The sequence below is a fragment of the Dermacentor silvarum genome, chromosome 5 (genome assembly GCF_013339745.2).
Source record: "Dermacentor silvarum isolate Dsil-2018 chromosome 5, BIME_Dsil_1.4, whole genome shotgun sequence".
In the NCBI taxonomy this organism is placed as follows: Eukaryota; Metazoa; Arthropoda; class Arachnida; order Ixodida; family Ixodidae; genus Dermacentor; species Dermacentor silvarum.
The window spans coordinates 108,689,535-108,702,861 of NC_051158.1; the positions used below are offsets into that span (position 1 = coordinate 108,689,535).

Sequence of the window (13,327 nt, forward strand, 5' to 3'; positions counted from 1 at the left end):
CACCTAAGTGGACGACTGTTACACAATCGGCTGAAAGCACTAACTACCACAAAAAGTGTTTTCCGTCTATACACACCTATCATCTCCATGAAATGCATTTGAACACAACAATCACTTGGATGCAAGTTGCACAAGGCATGACGGACAATAGCCTCATAAAGCAAAAGCGTGCAAATAACTAACGCGCTCGATTAATTTTGTGATGCTAAGGTGGTGACATGGGCAATTAGGTTTAAATGCACATTGATCAGTAACACAAAAAAGTGCCAAAGAGCAGGAAACTACATATAAGTCCCTCTGAATGAGTACAACCATATAGTGCCAGCTGAAAAACGTGCACTTTCCTGTGCAGAAAAAAGGATGTATTCTTGTTACAGATCATAGAAAGGAGCAGGCAGGGATGTAATTGCAAACAAGTACATTTAGGCTCTGACGGACCAGATCACTTTAAGCAAAGAAATATTGAAATACTGATTACTAGTGCATGTACTTGCACATCACCCTGCACAAGGAAGGTGTAAATTGAATACAGATCAGAAGTGTGATTTTGCATAGACCAAATGCACTGCCTAAATGCGACTTCAAAAAGCATAGGCAATCGCCATACTAGAGGCTATGTAGGTCTAACGCAACACAGCACAAAATGGGACTGCAAGCCTTTGAAAAGCAAACAGCTAACACGGATGTCAACAAGAGAAGCTTTTCATCACAATCAATGTACTGGCATTGTGTTTCAGTTTGACAGCCAGTTTCCCTAATCACCATGCAGTGCTGGCTTGTGCCTTCTTATTGCTTACATTTTGTTATTTTTTGCCCAAGTGACATGTTTTCATGTAAGTGCCTGGATTTTTCACAATGAAGCAAATTCGCATTTGTTAGTGCCCAACAAAATGCGCTTGGAATTTAGCCAGCAGAGGTTGTTTTGCATGAATATAGCGTCAGCACTTCGTAGGCATGAGTAAGCAAAAGCGTCTACTCTCATACTTTCCTTTTAGCAAAACATTGTGGCTGAAACGCTTCGCGCTGCATATCAATCTTCTAATGTTGTTCGAGATGAGCACTGCCTAGTTGCTCCTGAATGATAGGGGGTAGGTTTGCCAGAATACAGCAGACATGAAATACATCGCTCATTGCTGGGATCAGCTCTGACACGCACATTCAAAATGTTGAACATTTTAATGCGTTGAATAGCCCTCTCAACATGAATACGCACTTGTGCAATTTTGTACGTCTCGTGCACATCACTTTCTGAAAACTGTCCACCACCTTGAAGGAAAGGGGGCATCACTAACACTGCTTGTGTCCCTTCAAGGCCTGCCCTAATTCCAGGAAACCCTTTGTCAGCCATTACAACGTCGCCTGGTTGCACTAGGTTTAGAAAGCCAGAGTCAACAGTAATGAATGCGTCTGAGAACCTCCCTCCATAGGACTTCGAGCGGAAGCACACTGCTCCACATGGTGTAATAGCTACAAGAAACTTGAAAGTGTACCCACCCTTGTAATGTGAATACAACAGGCGCTGTTGCTGTATTGTGCAGGGCTGCTCTGTCCGTACTTCAGTGCAATCAATTATCATTGTACAGTCTGGATAGTGCACTTTGAAGCAACCTGGCATTGTGCGCTTGATGACCTGCCTAGGTGGCAAGTAAACCCACTTATGAGTTGCAGCAGCAACTGTTCGAAGCACACTGTTGAAGTGTCGCAACACCGTGTTTCTAGATGTCGAGAACAGCACAGCAAGGGCTGAATAGCTTATGCCTAACTTCAATTTCATGAAGAAGATCAGAAGCCTGTCTCTCATTGAGATGTCACATCTGCGCTCTGCACACTGTGGTAATATGCTGAGAAAAAGAGCAAACACTACATCTGAAACGCCACATAGATCTTTGAGGGTGGTTCCATTGTCGTTAACGGTGTCATAGCCGTTAAAGCACCCCATTCTGTAGTCTGTGCCGCAGTGGCGGGAAACAGTGGAGGGTCTGCACTGCGTTTCATCATCTCTGGAACACTTATGATTGACTTGACTACAAGCCTCGTTCCCCTGTACACAACATAAGAACACAGAAAATGCGCCAGTGCCAGTTGCGTCCACACCATCAGTTTGGCAAGCCTAGGAAAAAAAAGCAGAGGAGGGTTAGGCAAGAGGTTTGTGGTGGATTACCATGCTTACTCTTCAATTAAGGTTCTGCCCAAAAAAGTATAACCTAATTACAAAATTTATGACTGCAATAACATTCAAATCCGATCACCTGAAACAAAATAAAAGCATGACGCACAAGCACCGCTGTTAACTAGGAGAAGTTCAGTGAAAAAAAAACAGCTGTTATCAATAAAAAGAACACACATTCTAACACTGCCCGCCTGATTCATCACTAATGTAGAAAAACAAAACGCAGAAAAACAATGTAAAAGTAGAAAAACAAGCTACATTATTTGGGTGAGAAGATAATGCACCAACTATCGCACATCAAAAAATGCTGTCACACAATTTTACAAAAGCAGAGAAAAACGCTAATGCTATGAAAGCATGACATTTCTTAAACACAATAAGCTCATATCAGTGATCATGAGAGTCTATGTTCTCTAACACTCAACTGATACTTTACAACCAGAAATGGATGAATAAACTCCGTTTCTCAAAGATGCATGCTCATGTTGTAAACCTCGGTTTAGTCTGCATGCTGGGGCTGCAAAAAAGATTGATGCTGTTCGCGACACCTGTTCGCAAGTGTACAGCCAGCTCGACCTTGACGTGGCACACCCAAACAAAAAGCAAGATGCGCTGAACAAAAATATTTCTATGGAAGCACAAGATATCATCGTACTTCACATTTGAGCAGTGTCTGTTTTTACAATGCAATTGGTTTTTCAGTCTATTTCACTAGAACTATAGACCATTACGAGCTCGAGCAGGGTATGCTCGAGCTTGCAATGTTCCTGCAAAAAAAGACAACTCTAATAGTGCATTGACTGCACTGTACCTGAGCGACAAAAAGATAACTATCAAGTACCATTACAGTGGCCTTACCTTGTCCTCTTTTGTCTCTTTCACTGCATCAATCGCCATGCAGAGGATATCCAGGTTCGATGGCAGTGGCTCGACGAGCTCGCCCTCCTGAGAAATTGGGTCTTCGTTGAGCAGTGTGCTTTGTGCCCCTTCTTCAGCACTGTCAGCAGTTTCAGAGCATGAGCTTGGTGCCAGTGATACTTTGGTTCTCCTTTCTCTCCACCTGCAAGTGCAAGGGAAAAAAATTATAGGGTTTTACCTGCCAGACGGACCACATAATTATGAGGCACGCCATAGTGGGAGACTCCGGATTAATTTCAACCACCTGGGGTTCTTTAACATGCACCTAAATAAAAGTACACGGGTGTTTTCGGCATTTTGCCCCCACCTAAATGCGGCCGCCATGGCCCACAAGCGCAAGGAGTGCCACAAGAATTACAATGCCGCATAAATAGGTTCACTGTGGCTCTGAGTACTTCATGTACGTCATTTAACTGTGCTCTAGAATTCTTATGGGAATTTGCAATTTTCTTGGGCTGACTCGCTTCAAACTGATTAGGGTGAATAAATTAGCTAAAGTGAGCTACACAAATGAAAAACAAAGCTGTCGATACATACCGTTCGTATCTTGATAGCAGTTTCGTTCCGTCAACGTGCCGCACCTTGTAAACGTCCGGAAAAAGCGTCGGGTTGTAGCCAGGATGACTTTCAATGGTGCTTTTTTCTCCATTGACGAAATGCTTGGAGCATATCCTCATTGACTCCGTTTGGGACCCAGTCAGAGCCATCTGCTGCGCTGATAAACGAGATTTATTAACTAGGCGATCTTAATTTACATGACGCGAATGTTCGTGTTTCATCATGTACAATGACCGAGGCTCATTAGGCGCCTTTCACAAGATACGATTTCGCTTGCGAATTCCTTTGCTTGCATACGCGCTTTGCTTTTGCAATGATACATCGCAAATGAAAATCACAACAAAATCACAAGCGACCGCGTCTCTCAAGCGCCAGTGGCCGAAACGAGGATCGTCGAATTAGTGCTCGCCAGCACAAAATAGGCTTCCTTGGCATAAAAATATTGCTCGTCGCACATGCCAGTGCAATGCTGATCAAGCAGCCGTCAAATCAGCACAGTCGTGACAAATTTCTTTTAAATGTTCAGCAGCTGGCCATGGCCGCTGGCGTTGCACAACGAGCTGTGAAACGCGCATGTGTAGCACGCTTTACAGAACAAAACCTTCTCACAAATATCAAAGAAGCTGACTTACTTTACTCTCCTCACAGCTGCGATCCATTTCTTTCGCCGTTCGATTTCATAAGACTTGCCAGGAAACCTGTACAACTTTATCCCGGGCTGGCCTTCGTGGTTGTGACAGTCCTTTACGCAGCAGTATCGCCGGTTCCACTTGCCTTTTTTTTTTCACCTCCGACGCTTGCCGATGAAGCGCATGCCATTGCACCGTCGCAAGACAAAAAATAAGGAGGCTGGTGAACAAAGCAAAACGGCTTCAACCATGGCCGAGACGAAACGTAGCGCGCGGGAAAGAACACTCATCGAGCCGGCCGAGCTGCAGCGCCCACTTCCCAACACTGTTGCGTTGCTGCGGCAGATGGCGCCAGAGCAGCCGCAAACTCGACTGTACGGAGCCTATACGTCCACGGCATTGCACGGAATAATGCAAAGAAACGCTAAGGACATATTATGCATGCGCGTACATTACAGCATGTTGTGTTAATCGAGAGACATACACTGAGACTTCGATATAATTTCGACCGTTCAAATACCTTACTTGTTCATCGAGGTTCGAACGTTTTTGCAGCTACGTCTTCGGTACAATTAGGTCCCACGACTTCCGTTATTTAATTAGTGCAACTCAGCTCTCAATTATACCGCTGAAATCGTCTGACAAAGACTATGTCGCCGTCGACGGTGCTCACGAAGGGCTGCGACAGCTCAGAAAAATGCTTCTCTTTCAGAAACACACCCAGCAGTAGCCTAAAAAGCATTGTTCATGACAGCCCCATGCTTACATAACGGTAAATAAAGCAAGGCGTGCAGAAGAAGCTGCCTTCAAGCACAAGGACAGTGGATCGCCTTTTGGACGCCCACAGCCATTCAGTGAAGCTGGTGACGCAGGGGCCTGTTCACCACAACCGGGACGACATCAAGCGCCGCGGTAAGCAGTACGCCCAGTGGCAGCAATCCGAAGGACCGCGTGCATACCATTTCTAAGTGTATGAAAGCAACATCTGGTCCGCTAGGGTCTTCGACAGAGCAAAGTACAACCAGCTGTCCACACAATCACGGCAACGAAAGGAAAAAAAGTTGAACATAATCGCCTATATATACACACGAATGACGTTATTCACTGGACTGGGGTGGACAGAGTTCACTGGCTCATTTTTACCGTTTTCCTCACCGATGTTTCGGCCTGTCTCGAAGGCGAGAAGCAAATCACAGAAGCGCTGTGAGTGCACCTTTTCATGGTTAAGTACAGCAGGCAGCCTTAGGGGCAACCCCAATCAATGCACGCAATCAGCGCCTTTTTGAAGCGAATACAGGAAGTCTTTTCAAAATTTACATCTATTGTGCAGGCCTACCCAAGGGAACGACAGACGTCGCCGCAAGGAATACGGGTAATCATGCCCAAATGCTTCGCAGCAAAAAGCACGAGTAAACGCTTGATAGCGGTGGTTTTTATATCTTGTCGATATCTAGTAGTAGTTGTCGTAGTAGTTAGTAGTAGTTAATATTAGTGTGTCTGTTTCTTGGGGGGGGGGGGGGGCGCAGGGCATCTTAAGTCATAGTGCGCCAGACACAGAGACACAGAGTATAGTTGCCACATGTTCGTAAAAATATGCCATGGTAAGGTTATATACGGACCCGAAACCGTGCACGTGTTTTAAAGGTATCGTCGTTTATTCAGAGTCGCCCCTAAAGAAGAACAGGCATTCGTCGGACGCTGTTTATGGGCTTTTTGCCAAGAGTAGTGCCTGCGCAGCTAAAATTTATATCACAGCGTTATTCACTGTAAGGAGCTGAGGCTGTTGCTCGCAGTAATGCTAGCCATGTCTCATTTTCCGTGCAACGATGTTTAATTTAACTCTGGGACATCGATTTTTCTAATATATTCTAAGATGTGTTCGAGCAGTACTTAAAGGGTCATCACAAACACTGTCGGTCTAACCCCGGCAATATGAAACGTCGATAAAACCAAACCACGTATAAAATCAAATGAGGCTTTTATACTCACTTGCAGTGGCTTCATCACCGGCGTCATGGCGAGGCTGCGACCATTCGTTAACCTTTTCTGCGCTTCACCGTTCGTGGCGAGGTGATAGGTGCCATATACAGAACCCACGCAGAGACTCGGTCGCAGACACACTAACGGCAGAAGAAAGGAGAAATTAGTGCGCGTATTGAGGAAGTACTCGGTTTTCTGGTAATGAAATATCTAGCTAAAAAGTTGAGCCTGTCTTTTCCTGCTATAATTAAGGAAACCCAATATTTTTTTTTTTTTGCGATTAGCAGTCTCTCCGAAATTCACGCACTATTCAGTACGTCAGCTTGTATCTAACCTCTTTCACGCCAACTTCGACCACTAGGTATGATGAGCAACTGGGCATGTTACACTAGGTATGTGAACACTCTTGATCAATGCTCCAGAATGGGTATGTTCCACGCAGTACGTGTCCGGATGGACAAGGAGAACACGAGGCACGAAGTTAATTCAGCAACAGAAAACTGACGTCAGCTAACAAAAAGTCAGCATAAAAAGTAGACAACTGCGGAGAAGTGAACGGAATCGCTACACACAAGCGAAGATGTCGGTGATAGAAAAATGGCGCGAGGCTCAGGTCAGGCCAAACAGCGCCAAGCTACGGTGGCTAGATCTAGCCACCGTAGCCAAGCAGCTAACCACGAGTTTCGATGTAGTAATGAATGACGAAGGGCACGTGCAGCCTGCGGGTGTATCATGGCTGTCATCATCAGCAGCAGCCTATATTTATGTCCACTGCAGGACGAAGGCCTCTCCCTGCGATCTCCAATTACCCCAGTCTTGCGCTAGCTGATTCCAACTTGCGCCTGCAAATTTCCTAACTTCATCACTATTTTCTGCCGTCCTCGACTGCGTTTCTCGTGCTATCCATTCTGTAATTCTTGGTCCACCGGTCCATCCATCCTACATGGCCTCCCCAGCTTCATTTCTTCCTCTTAATGTTAGAATATCGTCTATCCCCGTTTGTTCTCTGATCCACACCGCTCTCTTCCCGTCTCTTAACGTCAGGCCTAACATTTTTCGTTCCGTCGCTCTTCGGCGCTCCTTAACATGTTCTTGAGATTCATTGTTAACCTCCAAGTTTCTGCCCCATATGTTTGCACCGGTAAAATGAAATGATTGCGCACTTTTCGTTTCAACGACACTAATAAGCTCCCAATCAGGAATAGGCAATGACTGCCGTATGCACTCCAACCCAATTTTATTCTCTAAAGTTCCTTCTCATGATCAGGGTCCCCTTTGAGTAATTGACCTAGATAAACGGAGCTCCTTTAAAAAAATCTAGAGGCTGACTGGCGATCCTGAATTTTTCTTCTCTTGCGAGGCTATTGAACATTATATTTGTGTTCTGAATATTAATCTTCAACCCCACTCTTACACCTTCTCGGTTAAGGTCCTCAACCATTTGTTGTAATTAGTCCGCATTGTAGCTGAATAGGACAATGCCATCTGCAAACCGAAGATTGCTAAGATATTCGCCCTTGATCCTCACTCCTAAGCCTTCCCAGTCTAAGAGCTTGAATTGGAGAGATTGTGTCTCCTTGCCTTACCCCTTTCTTGATAGGTAACTTTCTACTTTTCTACGCCACCTCTGAAGCAATCAATAACATCGTTCCATGATTTTTTTCATTCCAAGCATTCCTTTCATTTGGTATATGACAGCCCAGCTTTTCACCTTCCGGACGTTCTTTTTTTCGAGCTGCACCAATGCACATAAGCCACACATTGTTATTGGATAATCTCAAGCTATTTCGAAAAGCAAACATCTGTGCCGCATAGGGTTCTTGCGAAGCTTTGTTAAAACACTTCTTGAATAGTGATATCGTCCTAAAAAACGCCCAAGAAAGGTTTCTATCTCCTAGTATGCGCGTAGGGATACAAAAGCAATGTTTACGCGGACCTCTAGTCTCTGTGGACACTACTTCGCTTTTCAATCGACTGCACGAGGAAAAATAAATGAATACATACGTGCCAAAACTGCTACCAGTATTACGAAGCGTTCCGGGTAAGCGCACATAATAAGCCTTCGATATACGTCTCGCACTTACGCTCCTGCGAGAATGAGAATAAATGTGCGGAAAAAAAAAACATCCGGTGAATATTGGCGAACAATCATGAATTCATATTTTATTACGCGGCGAAAGCCTGGGGAGTATAAGCCACCGCAAACAGTTCTGGCACAAACAAAATTAATTCTCACAAACAGCAAAACGAACATAAAAAATAAAATGACAATAAAAAACAGAGATCAGTATAAAATTGCGGTGCAGCTGTTGTGGCTAAATATAAGCTCGTCGTTCCCACTCAGAATTATTTCGGACGAAGTTATCTGCGCAAATAACGGCTTGGCAGAGAGAGGTTCAAGCTATGAGCTGTGCGATTGATGGTAGGAAACATTGAAGGTGTTATATATTGCCAAAAATTATTACTAAAGCAGATACTCAAAATAGGCCGCACTCCCTAAGATAGTGGCGTAGCATCAATTTCAGGTCACCCACGCCCATTTCTATCTTCTGTACTGCGATTAATACATTTCATATACAAGAGCTTGCCTTTCTTTTTCACAGGAAAATACGCATAGGTCGTTTTCCCACACTGCTTCTGCTTACTTGAGAACTGTCGAGGACCTGCACTTACCTGTTTGAAGATATTAGGCACTGAGTCTAATCGCAGTTTCTTAAGTTATCTGGGAAGCGCAATTAGAAGAAAAGTCTCTCCGCCAATGTTCGCGGTCATTCTGGCAGCCACGAAGAACGGAAACTGTTATTCACTTTTGCGCGAGGCACAGAAAGCACCAACGGATGTAGATGCTCCCAAGCGAGGAGAGAGTGATTAGGTTAGCGAATATGTCGTGCAACTTGAAAGCCGTCGATGAGACTTCGCGACAGCTTAGCGAGGCGCGTGGGAAATGGGCTGGCACAAACGCGTGCTGTCCGGGAGAACGAGCTACGTGGTAGCGACGCAGATGTCGCGTGCCGATGATCGTAAAATGTCTTGACGAACGCGGGCGACAGCTGCCGCTTCTCGAACGGCGTCTCAATGGAGCCACTCGTCGGGCCGCGACGGCGAGGAGAACGCCCTCAGCAACCTCGCGAAATGCGGGCGTAGACTTGCGCCGAAGTCATGACTCGTTAGCGAGGTTCTAATCGGATTAATAATATTGCAAGTCATGCCTTTCTCTCTTGCGTCTGCGCTCAAACATGCACGAATAGAAGGACGCGGCTGTGACGATGGAGGAGCAGGCTACTAGGTAATGTTGAATAGATATATTTGCCTTGACTTACATTATTCGATAATTCAGTGCAGTCGTCATATTCTCACTCGATGCCAGGGGCACAAACAGAAATCCGCCAAATTCCGGCTTGACGGAGGTACTTCAGAATGTTTAGGCTCCATGACAGACGGGGTCAAGCAAGTGGACGCACCCAAGCGCGAACTTCAACAAATGGGTTTATTCGCGATGGGTACACGTATTTATATACATTCATATCACGCTCATGTGGAAGCAAGGACGCCATGTGCGCCCTTTATCGCATGTCCAACTCTCCAACAGCGTGTGCAGGCCTCCATTCTTTGTCGTAAAGGCTTGCACCGGATCATTGCCATTTCATATTTGAGCCAAAAAGGAACTTTCGTTTCCAAAAATGTCACGAGGACTGCGTCGGAAGTTTGTCCCATGCGTCTGGCTTGAAGAAAATGCATTTGTGGGTTGCACTCACGAAGCATGGGTAGAATGTCTTTTTCGTATATAGCTTCTCCCAGGCATACTCTGTTGATGTAGATAATGTCATTGCACGTCTCGGAGTTCGGAACCCTGTAGGAGGTGACTTCGTGCTCTTGGCCGCCGACCGTGAGCGACTTGATGCCGAGATATTTCGTCAGGCGATCGTAGCTTTCCGTGCTGAGGGTAACTGTGTGGGTGGGGTTGATGGTAACGACGTCTTGTCGCAGCTCCATAGTGGCTGGAACGCCGGCTGCCGTAGACAGAAGCTTGGAGAGTTGGAAGTGGCTGGAGCTGGGAGGCGTTGAAACATCCGCGAATACAAAAAAATTGTCTTGTATGAACCTTCGGGTAACTTGGGAGGCCTCACTTTGCTATTCATGGAGATCACCTGTTTCCATACAGCAGCCTTGGCCGTGGCAGTTGTGAGCTTGCCGCCACATGAGCATCTCCTCTGGGGAAAGATCCTCCCCTTCTACATCACACTGGCTCATGACGGCCGCACGAGGCGTGTCCGAGAAGACGGCGATCCGTGGGAAAAGGTGAGAAGGCCGCTTCCCATACAATTCCCGGCGAAAAAAGGCCCGGGCAAGGGCGGCTGGTGAAGGTCGCGGCGTTTCGGTGGTTGCGGAGCACGCCGCTGGCACGTCCGTTTACTTAGGCCGACTGATTGGAACTCCCACTTGCCGAAGTTCCACGGTGTAGTATCGGGCACCGTTGATCCAGCAGTCGACGCTGACACCAGGCTATCTGCGTGAAATTGAAAGCACATGCGATATAAGATGCATCCTTCCTGGTTGTCTCGCTGCTGCCAAGTGACTAAGTTGCCAAGTTGTTATATGAGGGTAGACGTTACAACTTCTACCCTCATAACAATTACCTTCACCACCACACTGGCTAGCGAATTCACCTTTAGGCTTTAAGGCAGCTTTAATTGTGATTCAGCTATTGTCGAGTGCGGCAGTGGGCTCATGCAACACGTAGGCCAGACTGCAACGCCTTTGAGTACGCTCTTCAACAACCAATAATTCCTTGACAAATTCCAACCAAACCTTGCATTCTTTAAGCATGTAAACATGCCAGGTCGCTCCTTTAATCTCCAGCTTACGATATACATTTATCCGCATTCCGCACGAGCCACCACAGCGAAATCGCAAATCCGACCGCATCGTTGACCGCGCCACTCACGTTGCTGGCCTGGAGTCACCAGCGTTTTTGCTACTCCGGCCCCATCTGCCCCGCACGGCAGCACTCAGCGAGCTCCACTGACTCGTGCAACACATCGCTTCCTCGAAGCCGTCTCAAGTACACCTACCTTTGACGGCAGCGCATCGTTGCTTGCTTTGCGTCTGCAGTTTGAGTCTGTCGCTGTTCTCCACGCTTGGTAACCTCAACAAAAATGCTCAAGTTATCATGGCTCAGCTTCGTACTAATCCGCCGAATCATTAGAGTTGTTACCGGCATCCGACCATTATAACGAGTTGGCACTCGAGACACTTATACATCATAGGTTTAAAACACGTGCAACGGCCACCAAGGCCTACAAGAGCTCGCTGCTTCAGTCGAGCGCCTATCACGGAAGGCACTCGCCGGTTGTCAGAACACTACCGCAGCCTTTATTGATACCAGAGCGTTAATCAACCATATCACTAATCTCAATGTCCTACGGTTCGTTCACCTCCCCTGGTCGTCTACCGTCCATGTTGTCTTAGCCTTCGAGGATCACATAGTGGAACACTCTCCTGAAATGCACCGCCTTCGCCTTCTCGAAATCAAGAAGCATCGGCAGGCAAATACAGGCCCCTCCAAGCTTCAGATGCTATCAATGAAACGGGGTCGACCATTAGGCATGTCAGTGTGTCAGGAGCGTAGCCAGCAATGTTTTTCGGGGGGGGGGGGGGGGGGGAGCGTCTGCTTTCCTCTACGTGACGTGATCGATAATAAATGTGTGTAGTGTAAACAGACTCTATACATGTATATCTAAGACATGGGACCCCCCCTCGCGTTGCTTGTGCTGAAATTAAGTAAAAAGTAAAGCAAGCTCAGTAAAATACAGTAAGGACGACAGGTACAGTGGGCGTTTGGAGCAACGGTCTCTCATCGCGCCACTGAATGGACCAGTCTTCGAAAACGCATCATTGAGACGACCCGCCCGATCGGAGAAGCCATCATTAATTGTTAATCTTCGTTAAGCGTACATGGCGTCGTCCTCGTCGGGGCGAAGTGCGTTTCACAAGTCAAGGCCGGCTATACACGTGAAAATGCATGCGTGACCAGGCTATACCTACTCCCATAGCAATAGCTTGTTCGCTGCGTCTTTGCGCAAGAAAACTTAAGTACGCGCAAAAACGGGGAAGGCTTTTTTTTTTTTTTTCGAAGCTTTCGTCGCCCTGCTCCCTCATACGAGAGGGTTGCATTTCCTGCGGCAAGTGCATGGGCCGCTGTGTCTTCCGCTGTGTGCGAGTGTGCAGCCGTCATTTGCCTTTACGTCAACAGATTCAGCATTGTATAGAATATTTCACCGCACAGCATAGATATGGCATGTGTACGCATATTAAGTAGTGCGTGCAACTCATTTCTGCTTCACTTACGCCGGTGCAAACAGGAAGCGGCCTCGTACCTCACAGAATTTGGACTGGTTGGTGTACTAGTGATGCAGGAACTCCGGTCTTGTTCAGTGCATAGTGCACATAATCAATTTCTCAGCACGCGTGAACTCCGACGAGAACTGTCAGCGCCTGCAACAAGAGTTTACTTACGCTGTACTGCGCACAGCAGTAATCCATACTTGCTGGCTGTCTGTTTCGTGCATTCTGTTGCGAGTCGGTGGAATTTCACTACTGGCATCAACCCCTTCGTGTGTACATTGCTGGTTTCGGATTCCACAACACAACAGCAACTACCAGCCTTGCGTAATTGCTGGTTTGGGATTCAACAACACAACAGTAACAACCAACCTTCCGTAGGGGCGCAATCGCATACAAGAGATGTTTCGCGCGCAGACTGGCTACGTTCACACTTGGGAAGCGGCAAGCGGGCGGAAAGGCCAAAGCGGCCGGAAAATATTTTCCGCGCATGTCCAAGTTGTTCACATTTGTTTAGCTACCGCCCCTGCAGCTTTCGTCCACATCCATCTAGTCTGCGTACGTTTGTCGGCGTGGTGGCGCTCATTATCGCATTATTTCGAGCGGTATGTTCATTCATTGACCCACCCGTCGTCATCAAAATTGATCATTTTGCGCAACTTCGCGTGTCATTTGCGACCTTCGGCAAATTCCTCGTTGGCGTTCCCTGATTCCCCTCAGACGGGCGCGG

At 46.7% G+C, this 13,327-nt stretch overlaps 1 protein-coding gene across 1 annotated transcript in view; it reads right to left on the bottom strand.

The window, feature by feature from the left end:
- The window catches only part of LOC125945749 (uncharacterized), a 22,443-nt gene extending 12,195 nt beyond the window's left edge, over positions 1-10,248 (bottom strand). The window contains exons 1-4 of the mRNA XM_049668023.1: positions 10,060-10,248; positions 3,626-3,798; positions 3,029-3,230; positions 1,157-2,110 (exon numbers count right to left, since the gene is read on the bottom strand). Of these exons, the coding sequence (XP_049523980.1) occupies positions 1,157-2,110; positions 3,029-3,230; positions 3,626-3,798; positions 10,060-10,248 (1,518 nt within the window). The remainder of the gene's footprint in view (positions 1-1,156; positions 2,111-3,028; positions 3,231-3,625; positions 3,799-10,059) is intronic.
- Positions 10,249-13,327: the final 3,079 nt, after the last annotated feature.